The sequence below is a fragment of the Kryptolebias marmoratus genome, linkage group LG9 (genome assembly GCF_001649575.2).
Source record: "Kryptolebias marmoratus isolate JLee-2015 linkage group LG9, ASM164957v2, whole genome shotgun sequence".
Classification (NCBI taxonomy): domain Eukaryota; kingdom Metazoa; phylum Chordata; class Actinopteri; order Cyprinodontiformes; family Rivulidae; genus Kryptolebias; species Kryptolebias marmoratus.
Window position 1 is genome coordinate 16046774 of NC_051438.1, and position 22305 is coordinate 16069078.

The window sequence follows — 22305 nt, forward strand, 5'->3', positions numbered from 1 at the left end:
CGTAGGTTCAGATGTCCGCTTTCCTGCGCACCTGTAGGTTTAAAGACTAATGCACCAGGGCTGGTGGCAGAGGTGTAGACTATCTTGTAGCACCACGGGAGGCCGTGAGCACACGAAGGCCTCAGCACCACAGAAAGACAGCAGGGGAAAAACAAAAAAGATCACCTCATTGGCTGCGCCGCGTCCATTTCCAGGGACGCGCACCTGCCAGGAAAGAGCTGCTCTAAACCTACTGCCTCCGACTCTTATGTGTCTTACGAGAAGCTGCTGGTGTGGAGGTCTGAGACTGACGAGTCTGCCGTCTTTGCTGGTTTTAGATTTATACAGGACAGACAGACAGGCTGAGTATCAGTTCTGGAGCATCCCAGGGAAAAATATAATTCCCTTCAGCTGCTTTCAAGTTCCCCCTCCTCCCCTGTACTCCTAAACCTAACAATCCCCCCCCCGTGTGATGAACCTGAGTACGCTACCATCCCTTTTAGTTTAAAAACAGAGGGGGGGGAGAGGGGATGAAATGAGGAAACGGGAGTCCAAAACACAAAATATGGATCAGAGACAGGACTGAATCAAGCAGTTAAAAAAGAACATAAAAAGAAAGGAAAAAATATAGAATATCTATAACAAATCCCTGTCAGCCAGACCTCACTGTACGAATATTTTACAGGTTGTGTGTGTGTATCTGTGTGTCTTCCTCCTCCAGTGTGGTGGAGGGAAGAGCTGGTAAAAAGAGGGAGCAGGGCTGAGAGGGCGAAAGCTGTGGCTGCAGCTCCCCCTGGTGGTATGGCAGGGTCTCACTACCTGCGTGCAGGCAGGTGAAGCCCGTTGACCTGGGAGGGCACGTTGGGCAGGAGCAATTCCAGCTGAGCAAACAGGGAGAAGTGGTCAGAGGGAATGTGGGGATGTGGGCAGCCGCTGACATTGTTCTCTACAAGCCAGTGGGGGTCCAGAGGGCCCAGGATACCCAGCACGTTCAGGTGAGGCTTGGAGTAGAAAATGTAGTCGATCACACCCTAGGAGCAGAGAGGAGGAAGAGCTCAGTGAGGGAGAAACCAGATTCAAGTATGTTTTAATCCACAGCTGCTCCAGTTACCTTGAAGTCGAAGGTGTAATTGGTGTAAGGCATCAGGCCGTTCTCGTAGGCGCTCTTCAGCTTGAAGCCGTGGGTGATCCTGCCGTTGGACGTGCTGTTCTTGCCGTTGCAGTTGAATTTGGTCAGGCTGTCGCTGTAGCGGAGCTCCTTGAAGTCCTTGTGGGTGCAGTCCACGCCACCGGTGCTCAGGTACTCCACCACGCCTGGGCAAACAGCACGGACGACATTAAAGGGATGGCAAACGGAACTGGCGCCTTTTTAGCCAACCGGGCAACACAATCTGCATCCATACACACATTCATACACACTCTGCTACATCTCTACACAGCTAATCAGAATAAATCTTTCTATAGAGACTAATCAGTGCTTTAGATCGCATTTAAACACCGATTGGGCAGATAGGAAGCAGTGAGGGGTTCAGTGTCCCGCTCAGGGACATCATTACTATCAGTAGTAACTAAAACAGAACACCAGATAATTACTGTCAGCTTTGTTTTCAATCAGATTATTTTATGATGTATGAAAACAACAGTAAAGAAACTGCACGGCCGGCCTCACAGTCAGTCCCGTTTACTCACCGGAGTCGGGCAAGGAGTTGAGGTCAGCACACAGCACCAGTGGGATGGCATTGGTTTCACCAGAGGCGGACAGCTTGTAGCTGCGTGTGGCCTTGTCCACTATGTTCTTCACCTCCGACAGGAACATCATGGTCTGGACCAGCTTGACGTCCGAGTACTCCGGGTCCCAGTGCATGTGGGCGTTTGCTACCAGCATAAGCTGCTTGTCCACGCCATGGAGTGACTTACCAGCTGAGGAGGAGGAGGAGGAAGAGGGGGAAAACATCAGGGAGGAGTGATCACATGAGTACAGGTGTTTCATTTGTCAGACAAATGAAACACCTGTACTCTCTCTGCCTCTAGCAGGCCTCTGTGACCCCTCCTGGAAATCCAGTAGCTCGGAGAATTACAAACTAAAGTAATTTAAGGATAAAGAGTAAAAGATAATCTTGAACAAATGTAAACTCGAGAAATATCAAGCCTGACACATACTGAGAAAGTCCAGTTCTGAATAAATCTGATTACACAAACTACTCACAGGAGATTTCGATAATCTCTTTGCGGACCTCGAGCAGCACCGCTACGCCAATGTTGTCCTTGGTCATCACCCGGTTCAGCATGGCCTCAGAGCCCTCGGAGTTAGCCATGGCCAGCTGGTTGAACTCCACCGTGTGCTTCTGCACGGCACTGAACCTGCACACAAACACAAAGATGGGGTGGAAAAAAACAAAAAGACAAAAACCTTTAAAAACACACATTGTATGAATGAACGATTGTTTTCCCAAGAAGCTGCAAAAACATGGCATCCGAGACATGTTCGGGTCAGACAAGTAAACAGACGACAGCCCATTAGAGACTCGAGTTTCACAAACTTTTCCGTCTTGAAGAAAATTGCACATCCGTCCACGTGCTTCCGGTCCGACTCCGACATGGTTCGAGCTCGTGACTTTGGACTGAAGAACCCGTCGTATCCCTGCTCCTTCAACTCGGGCAGGAAGAAACTGAAGTACTGCTCCGTTTCCACCTCCTGCAATCAGCAGCAGAACAGGGAGCGTCAGGTCGGAGGTGAGATCGGACATCATAAACGAGTATTTCTCAGGCAGAAAAGAAACTTTAATAAGAAACCATGGCACAGAAGTCAGACATTTCTTTTCATTATACATTTTTTTAGGCAAAACGTAATCACAAAAGATCCAAAGACGAAACTTAAGGTCAAAGGACAACAAATACCAAGTGATTTTCAGTCAGGGTGCTGACACCTGGATCAGGATTAGTAGCAGCACCCGTCTCTGAATCTGAAGCCTAGAGGGGGGGTTATTTTAGCTTCAAACTTTGGGCGATTAAACTTTGAATCCACCCAAGTCTTCGTCCCGGCCGCGTGAACGTGGTCAGTTTAAAGCAAAACCACGAGTTGGGCAACGTCTCGAAGTCATGCAGCTCTGCAGCAGCAGAGATTAGCGCTGCTCAGGACCGTGATCCCTGCTTTGAAACACGTGGCCTTTATTAACCAGGCCGGGAGCGAGGCCTGGAACGAGCTCTCACCGGGAGGAGGAGCGGCTGGAACTGAACTCAACTTTACTCTGAGTATCTGAAGCAAAATGAAAGAATTACCAAAGAAATTGGAAGAGAGGTTTTGCCTAAAATGTACATCCTTCCAATAAATCACTTCTAGGTGTGCTTTTAATGGATTTTCTTTATTTTTATGTTTGGTAAAGGCAAAAAAGTATCATAAACTAATATAAGGTGTATTTTAAATCTAGCAGCTAATCTTATGGATAGTAGTAGCCTCACAAAGTTATACTATAATACTAATATTATCCTCATTTTAAGTGTCTGGTTGCAGGATTAGTGTTCAGATTTGTGTTAATATGATGTCACAAATAAACCAACCATGTTAGAGAAATAAGTAATAATTATCAAGCTACAAAGATATACGGATACTTCCAAACAAAGATGAACCAATTATCCCAAACAAAGTTTATAAATAAGTGAAAACTTTGAAGACGGAGCTCAGCTTGTCTGTTTAAATGACAACTCTGTCTAATATGGTGTTTCTTCTCAAAGGGAGTTGATTTACTCGAGTTTTAAAAACTCAACAAGAGTTTTTATTCTGTACCGATGCTCTAAACCTTTAGCTGAAAGAGGGTGCTCTGATAATTTAATTACCAAGTACCTGCTTCACCCTTGGGATTAAGTGGATCAAGTCCCAGCAGACACCGGGCTCCCTGGACGGACCGAGTGCTTCACAGGAACGACACAGACAGGAAGTCCCACTCTGACAAAGAACGCCTACGGCCTGTTTGGAATAACCAAATGACCTGCTACGCAAATCTCAGGGGCAGGGAGGGAAGGTGAACTTCGCACAGGAAGTGCCCACAGCCGAACAGGAAGTTCCGAGCGCAGAGGCTGCTTGTTGTGAGGAAACGCCGCGCAACCCTCAGGCGGTGGCGGCGAACGTTCAGCCAGAACAGCTGGACTGGAAAGGCACCGCGGCGTCACGAAACACAGAATATCTGCGTTTGCCAAAACAGCAGCTGTCCGAAGGACGAACTCAGACTGTCCGAGGGTTGGACAAATTCTGGGTATTTTCAAAGTCCTTCAAGATCCACAGTAAAATATTTTGAAGACCTTAGCCTGCATATTTATACCTCTGTTCATGCCAATACATTAGTACTTTTACAAGCTGTGTAGTACCTGCTGTGTGGGGGCATTTCCCACAGACTAATTGTAAACACATAAATACAGACGACAGCTGGACACAAGTTGGTCACTGTAAAGGAAAAATGAAGCGACTTATTGTGTAAAATCTCATTATTATTCATCAGAACTGAAGGAAACTGTCTGATTGTGACTAAACAGAACAGGTGAGGACTCAACGCTTTATTAAGGTGCTTCAAAATCTGCCTGCAAGTCATTTATGAATAAAATATAATCCGGCATTTTTGTGGAAAATAAAAGTATCTCCCGTGGGTTTCATGTGAGATCTTTCTTTTGCTGCTTGACATATAAAGTTAGAAACGGCACCGTATTTGACAGACGCTGCTGTAAACTTTGCTGTGAGTGGTCAGGGTCCTACTTCGCCCGACGCACATGTGGACGGAGACGCCACACAGACAGGAAGTGCTCCGAAGTTGTCTCGATCGTTGTGAACGTCAGTAGAAAAAAAAGAAAAATACTTGTCTTTTTTCCAGAAAAATCCACATATTAATACAATTACGTCTTGTTAAACAAACAGAGCTGTTTCCAGTTAGAAATGTTAAAGGCGGCGAAATAAAAAGAAGAAGAAAGGAGGAGGCGGTGTTTAGGGTCGTAGGAGGCACCTCCGCCTACCTCCGCCTACCTCCGCCTACCTCCGCCTACCTCCTCCCCATCTGAAAACACCGCTGACCAAAAGAGGAAAGAGAACGATCGCTGCAGCCCTGACAGAGACGTAACTTAGTGATTTAAAAGCTGCTGCTTTGCCAACACAGCATTAAAATCTGTTGTTCCCTTTGAGTTTTATTTGATTTAATTCCAGATTTCACAGCTGAGGTGTTTGATGGTGAATCAAGGTAATCAGAAAACCTTCATCAATTAAATTGTTCCAGCAATGTCTGCATTTTTAAAAGCAAAAAACAGATTCATCTCTGTTTAATAAAACCTAAATCTATTTTAAAATTAAGTACAAGGACTGTGGCTGAGGGGGAGAGCGGCACGGTGAGGCAGCGGTTGGAGCAGACGCCTTTAAAGCGAGAAGGTTGCAGGTTTGAATCCCGGTTCTTCTGTCTGGAGTTCACATGTTCTCCCCGTGCACAGACTAAAATCCTCCATGTAAGGTTCATTGGTAACTGGGTGTGAGTGAGAGGGTGAATGGTTGTTTGTCTCTATGTGTCCCTGTGATGGACCTGTGACCTGTCCAGGGTGCCCCCCCCGCCTCTCTCACAGTCTTGGCTGGAGACAAACAGCAGCTCCCTGCGCACCGGAGTGGAGAAGCAGGTAAAGAAGGAGGATGGATGGGTTCTGGCTGGTGACTGCTCAGTGAAACTGTATCTCATTAATCCAGTAAGGCTGCAGAAAGGACACTAGATTTGTCCACAGTCATCTTTCAAAGACAGGTGGGTCCAGCCACAGAAGAGTCAACACCAACTGTGATATCGGGCCGGCGATGAGCTGCGATAGTTGTGTTAAATTTACCTTTCATACAGAAATGATATCATCACCCCTCGGTGTGTGGCTTTCTGTTGCTGACCTGCAAACTGATGATGTCCGCGTTGCAGCCGAGGATTTCCTGTATGATGGATTTCTTCCTGTACTCCCAGTTCAGAGCCCAGGTCGGGCAGTAGCCGTACAGCTGCCGGGTGGCGTACTTATCACACAGCACGTTGTAGCACATGACCGAGAAGAGAGCTGAGGGAGGAAAACGGACACACAAAAATTAAAACCTAATCCATTTAAACATGAACGACATGGAAGAGCGCAGCAAATGTACGCAAACATTTACAAGTCGACTTTGTTACATTTATCAATTTTTTTGTAACCACAATTATGCAGATTGATTTACAATAACATGACACTTCAGGCTTTGCTTTACTGTTTGAGCTGAATCCTTACTGCTCACAGATGTTGAATCATGAGCTCTATTTTTAGCATTTCTGCACCAAATGGTCGCTTTTATAGTAAGTAAATTTGGAGCTTTTATAGTAAGCTCCAAATTTAGTCATTCAGTCGAATTACGGTGGCAAGGAACGGACTCTTTCCTCAGTTTGTAGTTAAAGGATAAACAGCAGGCCTGCACAATGTTAGAAAACCTTCTGATGATCCCTATTATTGGTTAAAATTGTGATAAACCCTGATTTTCCTCACTCCTCTCCTGTCATCTAAACCAGGTGAGGCTGTTAAAAAGGACCCAATCAATTTTCATGCAGAACATGAATGCATGGTGCTGAAAACAAGATTTACTGCAGTCCTTCATGTGGATAATGCTCTCACTGGTGGGAGATTTTGGATATATCGTGTAGCCCCAGAAAACAGCTGTCCAAAGAGGACAAAAGAATTAAAAAAAAAAAAAGCAGCACAGTTCTGTATTTCATGCAACGAGTTTCAGTTTAAATTTGTTAACTTGTTGCTCCAGCTTTATATAATCAAACAAAAACCCGAAGAGCGACTTAGACGCCAGCTTATCGTGGAATTCATTAACGACAGTTTGTTTGTTTTGACGCCACAAACGTGTCCCTTATCAAACATCCGGGGTATTTTTGTTCGTGTATGACTCAGTTTTACAACTGACTACTGGGCATTAATTTGATTAAATTTACACCTTCACCTTATTTTATAGCTGACAGATAAATTTCAGCAGCATCAGACCTGAGTTAAGTTGCTGCAGCTACAGAGAGAACCTGTCCTGAAACTTGTAAAGTTAAACAAACAAACTGGAAACATAAAACAAGATAAACGTCTGTGAGAAAGCAGGGTTTGTGTGCGTCACCCTTACTAGATGGACGTGTCCGGTCCGGTTCCTGAAGTGAGATCCATGACCGAGCTGGGGGCTGCTCTGTTGGTACTGTGCAGAGGAGAAACGCTGAAGTAACTACAGGTGACACTCGATAATAATCAACAAGCCGCTTTCTTCCCGGGCATCTGAAAGCGGTAACGCGGGAAAACACGATTCCTGTCCCGGTCTCAGGAGAGCAGAAGACGAGGAAGACTCACTGCGCTTGATAGCTCCTGCCAGATTGTCTAACAAGTAGCTGAGCAGTCGCCGTGTGCCGTCGGGTTCCTGGTAGAGGCTCAGGATGTCTTGTGCAAGTGGGTTTCCTGGGAAAGAGGCGAAGCAGCCTGAATCATTACAACCAAAGAGCACAAAATGGCTTTAAGATAAAAAAACCAAGGCCTGGCGTGGCACTCACCTTTCAACCCCAGTGTCTGTAACTGAAACAGTTTTCCCAACTCAAATGGGAGAACTCGCAACTGGTTGTTATTTAAAAGCAATTCCCTGCGGAGGACAAGCGGGAGTTTGAGTCGTTAAAGACGAACGGGCAGGGAGAAAACTCGACAAAACGAACAGACAGGGAGAAAACTTGACCTTCGCTAATCTATCGGGAACATTTATCCCGCTGTTTCTAATCAAGACTTTTAACCAGAACTTCAAAAAAAAAAAAAAGATTAGCTGGGCAGCTCTTTAAAATGAAAAAGGGGGAAAATTCTGAAAGGTGACAATTCAGAAACTAACAATAAAAAAAGGACATTTAAATGACGTTTCAAAGCGTCTCCAGCTCCGCACTAAAGACGTGGTGTAAGCTGCAGTCACTGACCTGAGAGACACCATGTTGCCGAGCTCCGCCGGCAGGCTCCTGATCTTATTGGATGAGAGATCCAGGTACACCAGGTTGTGTAGTTTGGCAATGTCTGGCGGGATGCGTGACAGTGAGTTGTCGCTGAGGTGCAGGGCAGTGAGGTGGGTGAGAGACCACAGGGCTGTGCTAAGACTCCTTACTCGACCTGCGAGGACGACGGACAGAATTATGATTTTATTTTATTTCTTTAACTAAATACAGAAATAAGATGAAGCATCATCTGTTAGCACCGAAGGCCAATGAACACAAACACAAACACCTGTTGAAGGCTGTTCAAAAATAATCCCCCTTCACTCAAAAAAGAAAATAACATTATTGTTACCTAATTTAAATAATTTGGAATAACAGAAAATGACTAATAAATAACTATGCTTGTGGAACAAACAAGTACAACAATAAATAACGATTTAGGAGCTTTTATTTCTGTTTTTCAGTCCACAGCTTCGAAGGAAGTTTAACGTTTCAATCATTTGTCAACCCTGACCCCCCCTTACACCAGATTACATATTGATGCTGTCAGGGGAGCAGAGCGCTGCTGAATTTAGCTCTTGGGTGTAATTTAATTAGTGTGGAGCAACAAGAAATTCGGCACAGATTTCAGACGGTTTTGTTTCTTTCGAACCGGGTGAGCGTTTGTGCGCAGCTCCGTGACGTTCCGGGAAACTGTGGAGCTGGACCTCCTTTATGCAAATTTGGTGAAATTGAAAGTCGAGTGGGTTTTTTTTTTTGTGTGTGTGGGGGAACTGTCATACATGCTGGCGCTCAAATGATCTGTCTCACAAATGAAAAAAAAAAAAGAAGTTCAACTTCTGGCCAAAACTGTCATTTTACTGCTACTAGAGCTGACTCTGAACAAGGTGAGGGGGTGGAATTTATTAATTTATCACTTCTGCTTTATTTTCAACAACTAATACCTGTGCAAAAAGGTCTGCAGACAGAGGAACTTGTTACAGAGGCATTCAAATCAAACTCCTTTTAATTAGAAGGATTTAAATAGCAAATATAAAAATAGTTGCATTTTTGTGCATCAACTGAACTGTTTTGCACTAAAAATGAGAATCTGAACAACACGATATCTAAACAGCTCCACTGCTAACTTGTTAATGTTATGTATTCTTTAAGTTGTGGGTCGCAAACTTCACAAGGCCGATTAAGTCGGCCCGCTAAGCCTTTGAAGGACTTCCTGTTTACATCACCCGTGCTGCTTCTGCCACTCTGCAACGTTGCCAGGAGCCGCGGTGGAGAGTAAAAATAAGCCGCACGAGGACTTTTAGTACTCTGACAACTTTCAGACCTTTAGTTTAAACATTAGCAGCCGCACGCAAAAGTAAATAAATAAATAAAAAATAAATGAGCGCTTGAACCAAATGCAACACTTGGAAACAATGTTTTCTGGACTGCGACGGTTAGTGCAGCCATCCTAGCTGGGGGCGAACATCGGCAGTGTTACAGATGGGACGGCCGTTGTCGCGCTCCTGTGATGCAACCTGCTCTGAAATGAAAGCGCGCCACGCCCCACAGCAATTATGCGATTACCACAGTAATTACAGCCGCGGTTATTGTGACTCAGCAGGTGCTGCGATCACCAAAAAAAGGAAAACATCAGAGGGTCCGTCCTGCTCGCCGTTTTGCTTTGAAATGTTCTTGGGCAAAACAAACAAAAAAACTCAAACAAGCCGTCCACAACATGCTTACCAGTGTAATGACGCCGTTTTATAGCATGTGCAAATAAAAAAAACTAATCGTAAATCGCTTTGGAGAACCTGAACAAGGTAGAGTTACACACAGGTGCAGGAGATACGGGACTCGTTTCGTTACACTCAAGAGAAAAAAAAACGACTTTTATTGCCTTGTTGATGGCAGACTGTCTGAATGTGTTAAATACACCCACTTCAGGCACAGATTGGGATGTTTCCCCCTCACGAAAAGCCCAAACTCCCTGACGATGCTCACCGCTGATTTCCAGCTCAGCCCAGTACGACTTCTTCCCATTCGCTGCCTCCTCGCTTGACATAATTGTGTACATCCGCCTGGGATCCGGCGGGTCATATTTTTCCTTGGGCATTCCTATAACACTGGGGAAAAAAAAATATATTGAAAACTGTCAAGGGTTAGGTTATAAACATATATAAAAACAATGGCAACCAATACTCCATAAACTGCAAACCTGGCCTGAAACTTCCAGTGTGGGGTTAGTTTTATATTTTATTAAGCATCTGAACAGAAGAATCTGATCATAAGCATACATATGCACACTATTACAGCAAATGGAAAGGCTGCTTCACATTAAAAGGAATATTTAACGAGTTAAACACTTCTATGACCAGAGTGGCAAAATGATAAACCAGGACTGGAAGTAAAGTAAAAAAATGGGGGTATGGATGTGTTTACAGCTGTGTGAGGCGATATTATGTGCAAAAATAACAACCCCGAGATTAAGAGCAGCTAGGCGAAAACAAGCCCGACGCCGCTGAGTGATGAACCCGGACAAAGCCAGCTCCCGTCCCGAGCTCCGCTGCTAACCGGAGAGAGAGACCCGAAAAACAAAGCCGTCTGCCCGGCTGTCCCCCTTCCTCACAAACACCGAGGCGAAGAGAGAGGAGACAATGTGCGCTCGTTGTTTACATAACGCCGAAGCACGGAGTGAATTGCGCATAAACACAAGGCCAACACGCTATCATCGCAACCTGGAGCTACAGCTAGCTAGCTTTTATTTTTTTAAATAATAATTATTATTATTTTTAAAGCAGACCCGAATTAACATCTCTGGCATTAATATACAGTGAGCGGGCTTTAATTATTAAAAGAAAAGAAAAAGAAAAAAAAAGAAACTGAGCGAAACGCGAGCTTTGCTAGCTTAGCATCCGTTAGCCTGCTAGCAGCGAAGCTAACAGCTCAATAATTTGAAGCCGAGCGACTTTCTGTTTTAAGACAACAACAACAAAAAGGACTCACGTAATAAAAGCGGCGCTTTATAATACATCCAAGAGAAGCTTGATGCGGCGAGAGGAAATATCTACGGCGTGGCTGAGGGGGGTTTATTTTTACCTGCAAGAGCATACCAAATCGCGAGGACGACTGCGTGTTCTCTTTTGTTTTCTAGCTACTTCTTTCCCGTTTCCGCTGCTGTATCATGGCGACTGTAAGGATTTTTTTCTTCTTTCGATAACAGCGCTCCGTCCTATTGGTTGACGTCCACAGGGTCCGACCAGCTGTTGAATCACGGTAAATAAAAATAATTGCCTTTTCACACACACATCCAGTTTAATCCAACATTGAGCAGTTTTGTCAAGGTAATGATGTAATGCTCCGAGGCGCAGGAGGAGGAAATGTGTGCTCAAGAACAAAACAATAAAAGTCTTTCAGAAGAGAGGTTTTAATATATGAAGTTTTTTTCTTTCTTTTTAGAACTGTATTATAAAAGCACCAAAACATATAAAACTGTACAAAACTGCTCCGTGGGTGGGATTATGGTAAACGGGAGTGACAAATTCAACACTGACAGACGTCCAGCAGGTAGTCCTGCAGGTAAGTGAGGGACTCCTCCACGTGGAGAGGTAAGGCTTGGTCCAGGTCAGCCCGGGACCTGGACAGGAAGGCGTCCACGGCCTCCCGGACGGCGGGCTTCGTCACCACGTCCTCGGGCTTGTACACCAGCGTGGCGGCTTTGCTTCGCTGCTCGGTGGAGGAGCTGCCCAGGTAGCCTGCGGGCGAGAGGAAACGCCGCTGAGCACAGGGATCTTTTAAACAGGGACTTAACTTTAAACGTCAAAGGTTGTTGAGCGGTCAGGTTCCTTGGCCATCGAGCCAAACCCTTCACACGTGATGATGGCCTGCTATGACGTAAAAAAATTGCGAGCGTTTGTGGAGTAACCAGCAAGCCGTGCGGCCACACTCTGTGCAGAGCTTCAAAAACTACTTGTTTATGATTTAACCGACTGGAGGACACTGTTGAAACAAACACGGGCAGATTTAGTTTTTCTTAAATCAAATTTTTATTGTTTTCATCGCCGTGGTTAGACCTGGGGCTTTCAGGGCTTTCAAGATTCTGATTAAACATAATGCTACAAACAAAGAAGAAGATTCAAGTTTTAAACACTTCTCAGTAAAATATTCTCATACGGATACATAATTCTCAAATGGGACCTGATCAGTCAAACTTAATCACAATGATTTGTCAACATTGAGTTAATATTATTTTCTAATTCTTCATTTTAAAGCTTTAAAATGACACAAAGTTTGTTGAAATTTGGCAACTGATCTCCAGTTAGTTTTGTTAAGGACAATGTTGGTTTGAAAACTTTATTTTTATTGGTCTAAAATAGGAATAAACTGGGAATCCTAGCCCTTAGTTTAACAAGGGGAATCCCCAAGCTTCACGATGAGGCCAAACATTATACAAAGGGATTTCCCGGAGCTTCCATTTCAAGGTAGATTATCACTAGATGGTGTCTTTATGGACCCAATTATGTCAAATAGTTTGACGTTCTTTTTTCCACCACGCTCATTCCGCCTCAGTCATAAATCCAGTTCAGAACTATAATTATTCGCCAGCAGTTCACCTTTCATGGCGTTATTATAGCTGAGCAGCAGCATCCAGAGGAGGTGGATCAACTCCTCCCACCTCCGCCACCTTTCACCCCCGTCCTGACATAAAAAAATAAAAAAAACATTTGTGGATCAGCTGAAACGTTGAGTTGATTTCCCAGCAAAAACCTGATTCTACCAGTGAGGAGCATTGCCTTCTTGTCATCAAAAACAAAACAAAACGGCAGCAACAACATCTGATCATCACTATCTGCCGTTCAAAGAAAAGGTGAAGACACGACACGCGGTGGAGGTGGGGTGGGGTCCGGATATTCACCGTCGGGTCCGGAGCCAGAGTGCAGTGCTTCAGAAAGTGCAGCAGCAGGCTGAGCGACATGGGCACGGAGATCTTCTGCGGACAGGCGTAGTCCAGCAGCTGCTCCACCAGCTTACACAGCAGCAGCTTGCTCTGCAGGCTCTCCAGCAGCAGCCTCCTGCGGATCAGAAACACGCCGACAAGAGGCACGAGAGGAACACCGTCAATTCTGAATGAGCAGTAAAAGCCTTTAAAGAACGATGAAATGTTCTTTCAACATCAGTAAAATGAGAAAGCTCTTTTTTATTTCAAACTGGGGACAGATTCATGAACACTTTAATGCAGGGGTGTCAAACTCCTGCATGTTTTAGACGTGTTCTTGCTTTAAAACACCTGCTTTAAATGGATGATTTTTTTTTTGTTTGTTTGTTTCATATGTAATTTGAAATGTTTGTTCTACTAAGTCCTGAAACTTTAATTTATTGATTTAATAAAAAGGCATCTGTCGGCTCTTCTACAAATAGTCACAGCTCTTCTCTAAAAAGAATAGAACCTGACTCTGTGTTGGTTTTATGGGTTTCTTCACATTTCCAAACAGTGACTTGTATGAAAGTATAAAAACATCACAGCGTAAATAAAGAGGCCATTTTTTACTTGTTGCAGTTCACTTGGACAGTTTTGATTTACCTTAATTTCTGTGATTTACAGCATTATTTACTGTCTATAAGTACTCTGAGAAATCTGATTTGATTTATATTTAGTTTCTAATTAAAAGCATTTAGAAACTTTAAAACAGAACATTAACATTTAACGTGACTCTTATTTTCTACATTTTAGCTTTCCTGAACTGAATAAAAACGTGTCCCCCCCCACCTGTGCGCTCGAGGAGGCATGTGGCTGAGCACCATGTGGAAGAGCTCCTGGGACAGCTTGGCGGAGTTCAGAGCAGGACATCGGTCCACCTCCAGAGCCAGAGACAGCATCCTTTGGAAGAGGGACACGATTCTGCAGGGAGGGGGACAAAGAGCAGCAGAAACTGAGGTCGCAGAGGGCGTGGAAGGAAAAACAAACATATTATTCTGGCATTTCCTCTGCTCGTCCTTACAGCTTTGGACAAAAGAGAGAGAGAGAGAAAAAGCATGGCTCCTGATTACACGAACAAAAGATGGCAGAGCTGAAGATGGGGAGATTTTTACTGGGAGTGACCAAAGTGGACGGGATAGGAAATGAGTACAAAGGTTGGACTGTTTGGAGGAAAAGTTAGAGACGAGGCGGAGAGGGATTGAAGGTCTGCAAACGAGGGACAGTGGACATGTTGGAGCCAGTGCATCTCTCTGGCCGGTCCCAAGCTCTTTTAAATAGTGAGGGCTGCTGTTCTGTCAAATACCACGAGGAGGGAAACGTGCCGAGAGGCAGAGAGAGAGGGAGAAGAGGACAGGCAAGAGCGTAGGATGCAGTTAGAGAGGACATGGAGGTAGCTGGAGTGAGGACAGAGGACGCAGAAGACAGAGTTAGACGGAGGAGGATGATTCCCTGTGGCGTCCCCCGAAAAAGAAGAAGAGGGGAGGAGGAGAGACGGTTCATGGATGAAGAGGGAGGAGCTGCAGAGAAAGAAGGGATCAGCCAGAAGAAGACAACAACAACGCTGATGAAGATGACGATGACTCACCTTAGCTGTTCGTCTCTCTCTTTGATTGTTTCTTTACGTTTCCCAAGCTCTATTGAATTCTTAATGGCAGAAAACAGCCACCTGATGACATCTCTGGAAAAGTAAAAACGATCCAACAAAAACAAGAAAAAACAAAAATATCAAAACTCCAGACAAATGACGATGATTTATAGAAACGACTACAGAGTGTCAGGAAAACATGCCACTGATGTTGAATATTAGGATAAACTCACATTTTCTGTCATTACAATGTTTACAGAACTATCCCTGTGTTATCTGTGGGCTTTTAGAGGAGTGTGTGTGTGTGTGTGTGTGTGTGTGGTGGGGGGCATCCAGCTGATTACCAGATTTGTAGTTTCTGCATGCAGTCTGTGTCTCCCTTTTTATTTTAGCTTTTTGGAATCCTTTGAAATATTGATGATGTGAACAGAGTTATTGCAATATTGATCATTTTCCAATATATTCTGCAGCCCTAATTTATAAGTTTTTGGCCGTTTCATGAGATATGCTGTGATACGTTCTTGTACCACAAAGCTAGTTTTAATTGTGGGGCTCTGCAGCATCATTTTCTTCACCGACACAATGAAAATTTGAAATTCAGGTTAATGCTTGAGACTAAAAATGCTTTTTAAGCTGACTGAGTTGCTTCATATTCATTTATCATTGGAAAAAGAAAAAGAAAAAAAAAGAAACAAAATTCAGTGATTTACAAATCATTTCACTTCAATTTCGACTAAATATTAAACAGGAAACCCTGCAATTATTTTGATGCTTGAAAAAAAAAATCACTGATTTAAGTCAAAGTGTTAACAAGAGCTTTTCTGGAGGAACTTTGGAATCGTGGTGAAAATTTGGTGGCATTTGTTTTAAAGAGAAACCTTTTTTTAATTTCTGCTTTGGACAGGTTCCTGAGTGTAAACGGCTTCAGAGTCAGAGGTGCTGAGCTACACGCCGCAGTTAGGCTTCCTCATAGCGCAAACCTTTGGTTGTCAAACTTACCTGACCCGAGGAAACTGCCGGTCGCACGACAGCGTTGCTTTCGCGATGGAGTGGTGGAGAACACCCATGGAACATTTGGCCCTGAAGTCGTCTTCCAAAGTTTGCACAACGTACTCCAAGAGCATCCGCACCACTTCACACCCAAGCTGCTTCGTGCAGTCCTAAAAATGGAAGAGGGCAACAATGAGTGGTGATAAAAAACACCACAAATACTAATTCGTTGTGCCTCTTTGTGCAGGTATTATAAGATAAACAGCAAAACCTGTTTCAGCTGTATGAAAGGTCCTGAGATTGAATGTATTTGTTTTTAATGTGTTCTTGCTCAGCATCTCAGCAGTACTTATACTCATGTTTACAGCTATTTTACACACTGACTGCACATTTCCACAACCTGCTGCTTGCTGGGCGTTACCTGATTGGACATGACTGAAGTAAGTAATTCCCAATCCCATGGAACCGTATTTTTATTAACCCTGTGGTGCCTGCAAAAAAACAAACAAACAAACAAACAAAACAAAAAAAAGCAAACTTAAACCTTGAACGGTTGGGCATGAGGCTGAATACGCAACACAAAGCACAATGAGTTGTAACAGGAAACACGTCTGTGCCTTCCTCTAACCTTTGTGTCCAAATCAGCAAGTTAAAAGCCTGGACGCTGAGGTGGTAGGGACTCTGTGGGTCAAGCAGAATGCCCCGAAGTAGGTGGGAGGTTATGTCTTTAGGGGGATAGTAACCAGGCTGCAGGAGGTCCGACAGCAGCTGCAGAGTGCCTTCTGGGTAGTTCTCGTCGATTGTGCTGTAAACCAGGCTCAGGCTCTGGTGGCACAGCACTTCTGGAGCTCCGAAAAGGTCATAATCTTCATCGAGCTTAGAGAGGAAAAAAAAGATACATATATTGTGGATAAAAGAAGTGCTTTGCTTTGTAGCTGGAATTTAGTCAAATGTAAACAGTTAACAGGAGCCAAAAAAAAGAAGTTCTCTCACCAGAACTCGAGTGGGTTCAGTCATCACCTTCCCGAGAGCGTCCGGACACACATACTGTCGGTCCTCTCTGCTGACTGCTCTGAAGTCCGAGCCAAACCTGCTCTCTTGGCTCATGTCCTCTCCGTCACTTTCCCCGTGCAAAGGCAATGTCTCTGGACTCTCACTCCCCAGGTTGTCGTCGTATGCTCTGGTCTCCAGCTGCCACTCAGGCGTGGTTTCCCCCAACATGTGTTGAGAGGCGGGCGACCGGTTGCCCGGACTCGTGTGGCTGTGAGACGACGCAGAGTCGGAGTCGAACTCCTCGCGAGAGTTCACGCCGGAAGTGGGGGAACGCGAGGACGAACGAGCCGAGGAGCAACTCTGGCCGGATTCGTATTGGTCCAAGTCCATCTGTTCCGCGTTGGAGGCGAGAGGTTCTTTTGGAGCTTTAGCTTGAGGTGACGAGGTAAAAGTTGGGGATGGAACATGGGTGGTAGAGTGGAACCCGTCTAGTTTGTTTTCCCAAGTGTTATCCGTGTTTAGGTTTGCATCAGGACGACCTTCCTCTGAGCCGGGAGGGTCAGCAGGACGTTGTAGGTGCTGTGATCCTTTAACTTGCAACTGTTCCTTTGACAGTTCTTTACTGTTTATTTCATGACCAGATGGAGGTTTCATTCCCTCAGGAGGACACTCAGAGAGCGAAGGGTCCATGTTTAATGAAGCAGTTTTTAAATTACTTGTGCAGTCTGGTGCTTCACCGTTATCATTTAGTTGTCCATGGCACAGTGACGTCTGTGAAAAGCCATTGGAGACCTGGACAGAAGCCCCTGATGTGTTCAGCTCTGAGACACGAGCTTTGAGAAAAGGCAACTTTACAGTCGACTTCACAGCTGGTGCGTCGCGGCAGGGATCTGCTGTAGCGCCGTCCCCCTGCGCTCCTCGTGCTGGACAACTCAAATGTCTCTGCGCTGGTGGCGTTCGCCTACCACAGTCCTGCTGTGGGGATTCAGCGTCTCTTGGTGAGCTTTCCAGTAAAATAAACTCTCGGTCATTCGAGACCGCGTTCTTATGCGCGCTGCCTTTTTCCAGCCGACGGTCACGTGGTGGCTTTGTCTCGGTCTCTTTGTCCTCACACTCCGTCAGATCTATCACCGGAGGGCTGGGGCAGTCTAGCTTCTTGCGCAGCTTCAGCTCTGGAAAAGCCCACCTCGGATCTGTGAGGTCAATGTAACGCTGGAGAAAGGAAGAAAAAAAAGAAAAGAAACATCAGCTTGGGTGGATAATTAGAGAAAGTGGTTATGAAAGCAGAGCACTCCTTCTTGCTTTTGGATGGATGGAAAAACAGGTGAACGACTTTACAAAAGGACAAACTGGATGGACAATTGGGAAAACAAACAAATATTTTGACAGATATACCAGAAGACGGATAACTGGACAGAGAGACAGGCAGACAGACGGATGAATGGATGGATGAATGTCTGGACAGATGGAGAGATGAATAACTGGACAAAAAGACAAGAAAAATTGGTCCACATATGGGTGACCAAATTTCAGAATAAAGTACCAACATGCTGCTGTATGAACATGACCCTTGACCACTCGTGCAGAACTGTAAGAAACTAATCAATTTACCCACATAATATAATCTGGAAAGAGGGAGATCAGGTCCTGGAGGTCCAAGGTTGTTTTAATCAGGACACTGGCTGTCCTTATTCTGAACGTCTTACAACAGCAGGGCTTCATAAACACAAAGTGCGCACGTCTGAGTGCTTCACTGACCTGTCTGCAGTCCAGATCTACCTCCTGTTAAACACAACGTTACGATTAAAAAAGGAGAATCAGACAAAGGGTGGCCACGGATGTTTGAGCGCCTGTATTTAGAAAGAAGAAAAAAAGGTGTTTCTAGGAAAACCCGACAATCCTCTGATACCCGAGGCTCTGGAGGCCACAAACTGAGACCGACACCTCTGGCTACCTGCCTGAAAAGCTTCACACCAGAGAACGAACAGGATGTTCCCTCGGAGCGTCTGATGTGAACTCTCAATGACCTGGTGATAAGATAAAAACAGATCCGCTGGGTTCTGAGAGTGAACAATGCTGGAAAAGCACGGAGAAGAAAGAAGGTGTCACAAAACACTCGAGCTCCAGGGCTGCTGAACACGAGGGAAGGCCTTTCGTGATGATTAAGGTTTCAATATCACCCGCCGAAGGTGAAACTAAGTGTGTGTTCGTTTGTCTTTACCCTCAGTGAACCATCTCACCGGACCACCGGACAGATTTCAAAGAAACTCTCAAAGTAATTATTCTCTGTACACTGATCCAAGATGGCTGCCACAGCTAACTGACCTAAGCCTACACAAAAATTGGCTCTCACTCACTGGATTTTACAGACATGGAGCTAAAACCTGGAGTTATTCACAACATAGTACTCCAAGCGCTAAAAGATTGTGGGAATCTCGCAATATCACACGAGGCCAAGCGTACTGCCGTTTTTAATTTTGACAAAATGTTGAGACGTCTGCCAGGTCTTTGCAGAATAGATAGTCTTAAGACAGAGCACCTATTTTTGTCCTCTACTTGTCCACTTTCCTCATTTGTAAGCACACGCTGCGCTATGTTTGTTGTTGTTTGGGTGGTTGAAAACTTTTGCACAGAGCTGTATTGCACATGTTTCTATGAAAAAGCATTGTTGGCACATTCGTGAGGGTCACTTCAGTTCAGTTAATCACAAACGGGTTAAAACAGAAATGCTTTCAGAGCACCCAAACCAAAGACGCTGTTAAGACGTTTTAGCAACGTTAGCTTGAGCAGAAACGACGTAAACAATTTACCTTTAAACTTGGCGAACTAAATTTGACAAGTCAGCGAATGTTAGTGGGGGGGAAAAGCCAATTTACCAAAACAAAAAAACAAAAACAACTCTCCATACCTCTGACAACCTGTTTGTTCGTTCGTTTTCGATGCTAACCTTTAGCGTCCGCAGCGACGCTTTCCCAGCGCTTGTTTCCATGGCAACAACAGCCGCTGAAGTCCGTTTCGTACCTGGCGACCGTCCCGATTTGAGCGGGGAAACCGCGGAGTTTGACGTTAACGTGAGGAACAACAAAGTCGTGTGTAAATTGTGCCTAAAGGAAATTCTCTCACCACCATGTCAAGCTTAAAGGTATCATTGGAATACAAAAAGTGCGTAGGCAATGCTGACACTTGAAGCTAATGCTAAAGCTAATGTTAGAATTTAAAGCTAACGCATTAGCTTTAGCCCGTATGGTGAAGGAAGAGGAGTTTCTGCTGTCCCCTGGAAGACGAGGAAGACGGTCCAACCAGCCCACAGAGACAAGGTGAGGGGTTCCAGAGCTGAAATAAGTAAGTCTACATCTGACATAAATAACAAACCCTCTGGTGAGTCTTGTACTTGATCTGTATTACCTACCTAGTAGATTTCCTGCTTTGTTACAGCATGAGGTCATACAGTGCAAAGGGTACTTTGTGATAAAGGTGCAGTTTGATACAAACTCAGAGTGTTTAAAAATAAATAAAAGTAATGCGATTTTCAAATATGACCTAAGATAGAGTTCAGCTTAAAGGCCAGCTGTAAGTCGGCGTTATACCTTTTGATTAAATATATACTATAATTATTTTGTTTTATTCAATGTAAGAATGAACTGCCTCAGCTTAAATGTAAGAAAATAAAATGGCTGAGAAACGCAGTAGGTGTTAACGCGTCCCAGTCGCCACCAGCAGACGTTAACAGGTATGTTAGCTCACCTGGGGGATGCTGACGTTCACTGCTTCGACGTCGACCCGAACCTCCGAAAGCGGCAGCAGTTCGGACTTTGTGAACTCGCTGCAGGACACGATCTCCACCTCATCGTTGGACTCGTCCGAGCTGAGGCAGATCACGTCCATTTCCCTCATTCGGCGTCTTCGCGCGAAACCGAAACTTCAGCTGGCGCCCCGCTCCGGGCTTTTACCTACCGCTGACCCTCGGCGGTCACGTCGGTCCAGAACACACACACACCTGCGGGTTCCGCTGAAAACACACACCTCCGCCGCCGAGGCGTGAAGCATTTTCGCTTCGCTACATACTCCTTGCGCTGGTACCTAATCGTAACCCTAAACACTCACGCCCCGACCGAGAGGAACATTACAATTAAGCCCGAAGCGGAAAAAAACAACATTTCCATAACTCGAACTTCCTGGTTTTGCTGTCATTTCTTCTTCTGCTGTTCTTAGCAGCTTCACAGAATGGAGCCAGCGCCACCTGCGGTCGTGAAGTGCAGCTGCAGCCTTTTACTTCTCCAAATTAGGCATGACTTCAAACTATGGTTAATAAAATAAATATGATATTTTTTTACAGCATGTAGACAATAAATTTGGAGCATTTAGACAAATGAAAAAGTGGCAACATTTGCTTTACTAAGTGCTGGTTCAGTCAGTTCTTTCTTTTTGTCGCCTTGCAAAATTGAACAGGATTTTATTTTAAAACTGTATGAAGCTTTTTCTCATATTGTGTTTGCCTGGCCTGATTCTACAGAAGCCTTTCTCACATAACCTGTGTTAGTGCAGTTAATCTATAATGATTTATAGGTACACATGTCTACTCTTTTTTTTTTTCTTTCATCTGTTCCCTTTGCAGGGGTCTCCACAGCGAGTCGTCCTCCTCCATCTATCTCTGTCTTCTGTGTCCTTTGTCCTCACTCCAACTACCTCCATATCCTCTCTAACTGCATCCATATGTCTCCTCTTTGTCTTTTTCCTAGCAGCTGCGTCTCTAACATCCTTCTACCAATATACCCACTGTTCCTCCTCTGCACATGTCCAAACCATCTCAGTTTGGCCTCTAACTTTATCTCCCAGTCCTTCAACCTGTGCTGGACCTCTGATGACCTCATTCCTTATCCTGTCCATCCTCGTCCCTCCCAAGGAGAACCTCAACATCTTCAGCTCTGCCACTTCTAGTTCTGTCTCATGTCTTTTTGTCCATCCCACTGTCTCCAAACCATACAACATGGCTGCTCTCACCACTGTCTTGTAAACCTTTTGTCACAAATCACTCCTGAAACTTTTCTCCCTCCACTCCATCCTGCCTTGACTCTCTTCTCCACCACTTTATGAGGCATATAAAGGCAAATGTGATCTTTGAAATAACAAGAATCCAACCAAACTCATACGAGTCTGCGTGTAATCTCATTTATCACCACTAGATGGCACTCAGGTTGTATTAAAGCTGGAGAAAAGAGACACCTGCTCATGCAGATAAATATGATGCGTAGACAACTGAAAAATACAGAGAAAAATGCTTCCAGTTTAGCTAAAAACTTGACCTCAGACCAGGTATTCTTTAACACTCTCTTTTAATTAAAATTTTCTAAAATTAATGGTGTTTTTCCCCCCTTTTTCTTTTGTTGTGCTTCAAGCCTTCCCTGTTTGCTGCTCCCTTAATGTATCTGACACTGCGAGGCCTCTAAACATGAGAAATTACAACTAAATGATTTTATAAACACCCTGTCAAGCTGGGGAATAAGGAATTATTTATAGCTTTTCTGTATTTTTAAAGCGATCCTCAACAATTAGTTAAAGCTTGGCTGTCATAAAGGTCACACAGAGCTGTCAGCCTCATTTGTGACTTCCTGTTTTTCATGAAATATAAAACACCTTTGTTGTGTGAACGCCGATTGACACTGTTGTTTTTCTGTTTTTTTTTATTTTTAGTTTTTGTATGTTCCTTTTTTATACTTCTGCATACTTGCTGCTATTTTAGCCAATCTTTTATCAAAACGTTCAGCTCATTCAGGAGACTGGTGTAACATGTATCGGTCCACCGTTGAGTGTATTTTGACAGACTGAAACTA

General features: G+C 44.5%; 2 protein-coding genes and 2 long non-coding RNA genes across 7 annotated transcripts in view; 2 read left to right on the forward strand and 2 right to left on the reverse strand.

Moving 5' to 3' along the window:
- Window positions 1–254: 254 nt before the first annotated feature.
- On the reverse strand, window positions 255–11176 carry cnot6a (CCR4-NOT transcription complex, subunit 6a). 2 transcript variants are annotated; one of them, XM_017424179.3, is made up of 12 exons: window positions 11028–11176; window positions 9933–10054; window positions 7938–8124; window positions 7533–7618; window positions 7336–7440; window positions 7118–7186; window positions 5876–6033; window positions 2520–2674; window positions 2186–2340; window positions 1669–1899; window positions 1091–1293; window positions 255–1010 (listed from the first exon to the last, which is right to left on the reverse strand). In XM_017424179.3, the coding sequence occupies exons 2-12, from the start codon at window positions 10042–10044 to the stop codon at window positions 795–797; spliced, it is 1677 nt and encodes a 558-aa protein (XP_017279668.1). In that variant the 5' UTR covers window positions 10045–10054; window positions 11028–11176; the 3' UTR covers window positions 255–794. The 2 variants fall into 2 exon arrangements, with proteins under 2 accessions (XP_017279668.1, XP_017279667.1); XM_017424178.3 differs by having other exon boundaries at window positions 10935–11167.
- Window positions 11066–13945, forward strand: LOC119617337. Its single transcript, XR_005233573.1, has 2 exons — window positions 11066–11204; window positions 13660–13945. It is a non-coding gene; the product is annotated as an uncharacterized LOC119617337 (long non-coding RNA).
- simc1 (SUMO interacting motifs containing 1) lies at window positions 11337–20676 on the reverse strand. The gene is made up of 10 exons (XM_017424175.3): window positions 20219–20676; window positions 16475–17686; window positions 16110–16357; window positions 15903–15972; window positions 15491–15651; window positions 14492–14584; window positions 13696–13827; window positions 12844–13000; window positions 12542–12626; window positions 11337–11683 (listed from the first exon to the last, which is right to left on the reverse strand). The coding sequence occupies exons 1-10, from the start codon at window positions 20366–20368 to the stop codon at window positions 11472–11474; spliced, it is 2520 nt and encodes an 839-aa protein (XP_017279664.1). The 5' UTR covers window positions 20369–20676; the 3' UTR covers window positions 11337–11471.
- Window positions 19098–22305, forward strand: part of LOC119617336 — a 37039-nt gene continuing 33831 nt past the window's right edge. For 2 of the 3 annotated variants that reach the window (XR_005233572.1, XR_005233570.1), the window contains exon 1: window positions 19098–19816. This is a non-coding gene — a long non-coding RNA (uncharacterized LOC119617336). The remainder of the gene's footprint in view (window positions 19817–22305) is intronic. The other variant, XR_005233571.1, reaches the window with a different exon arrangement.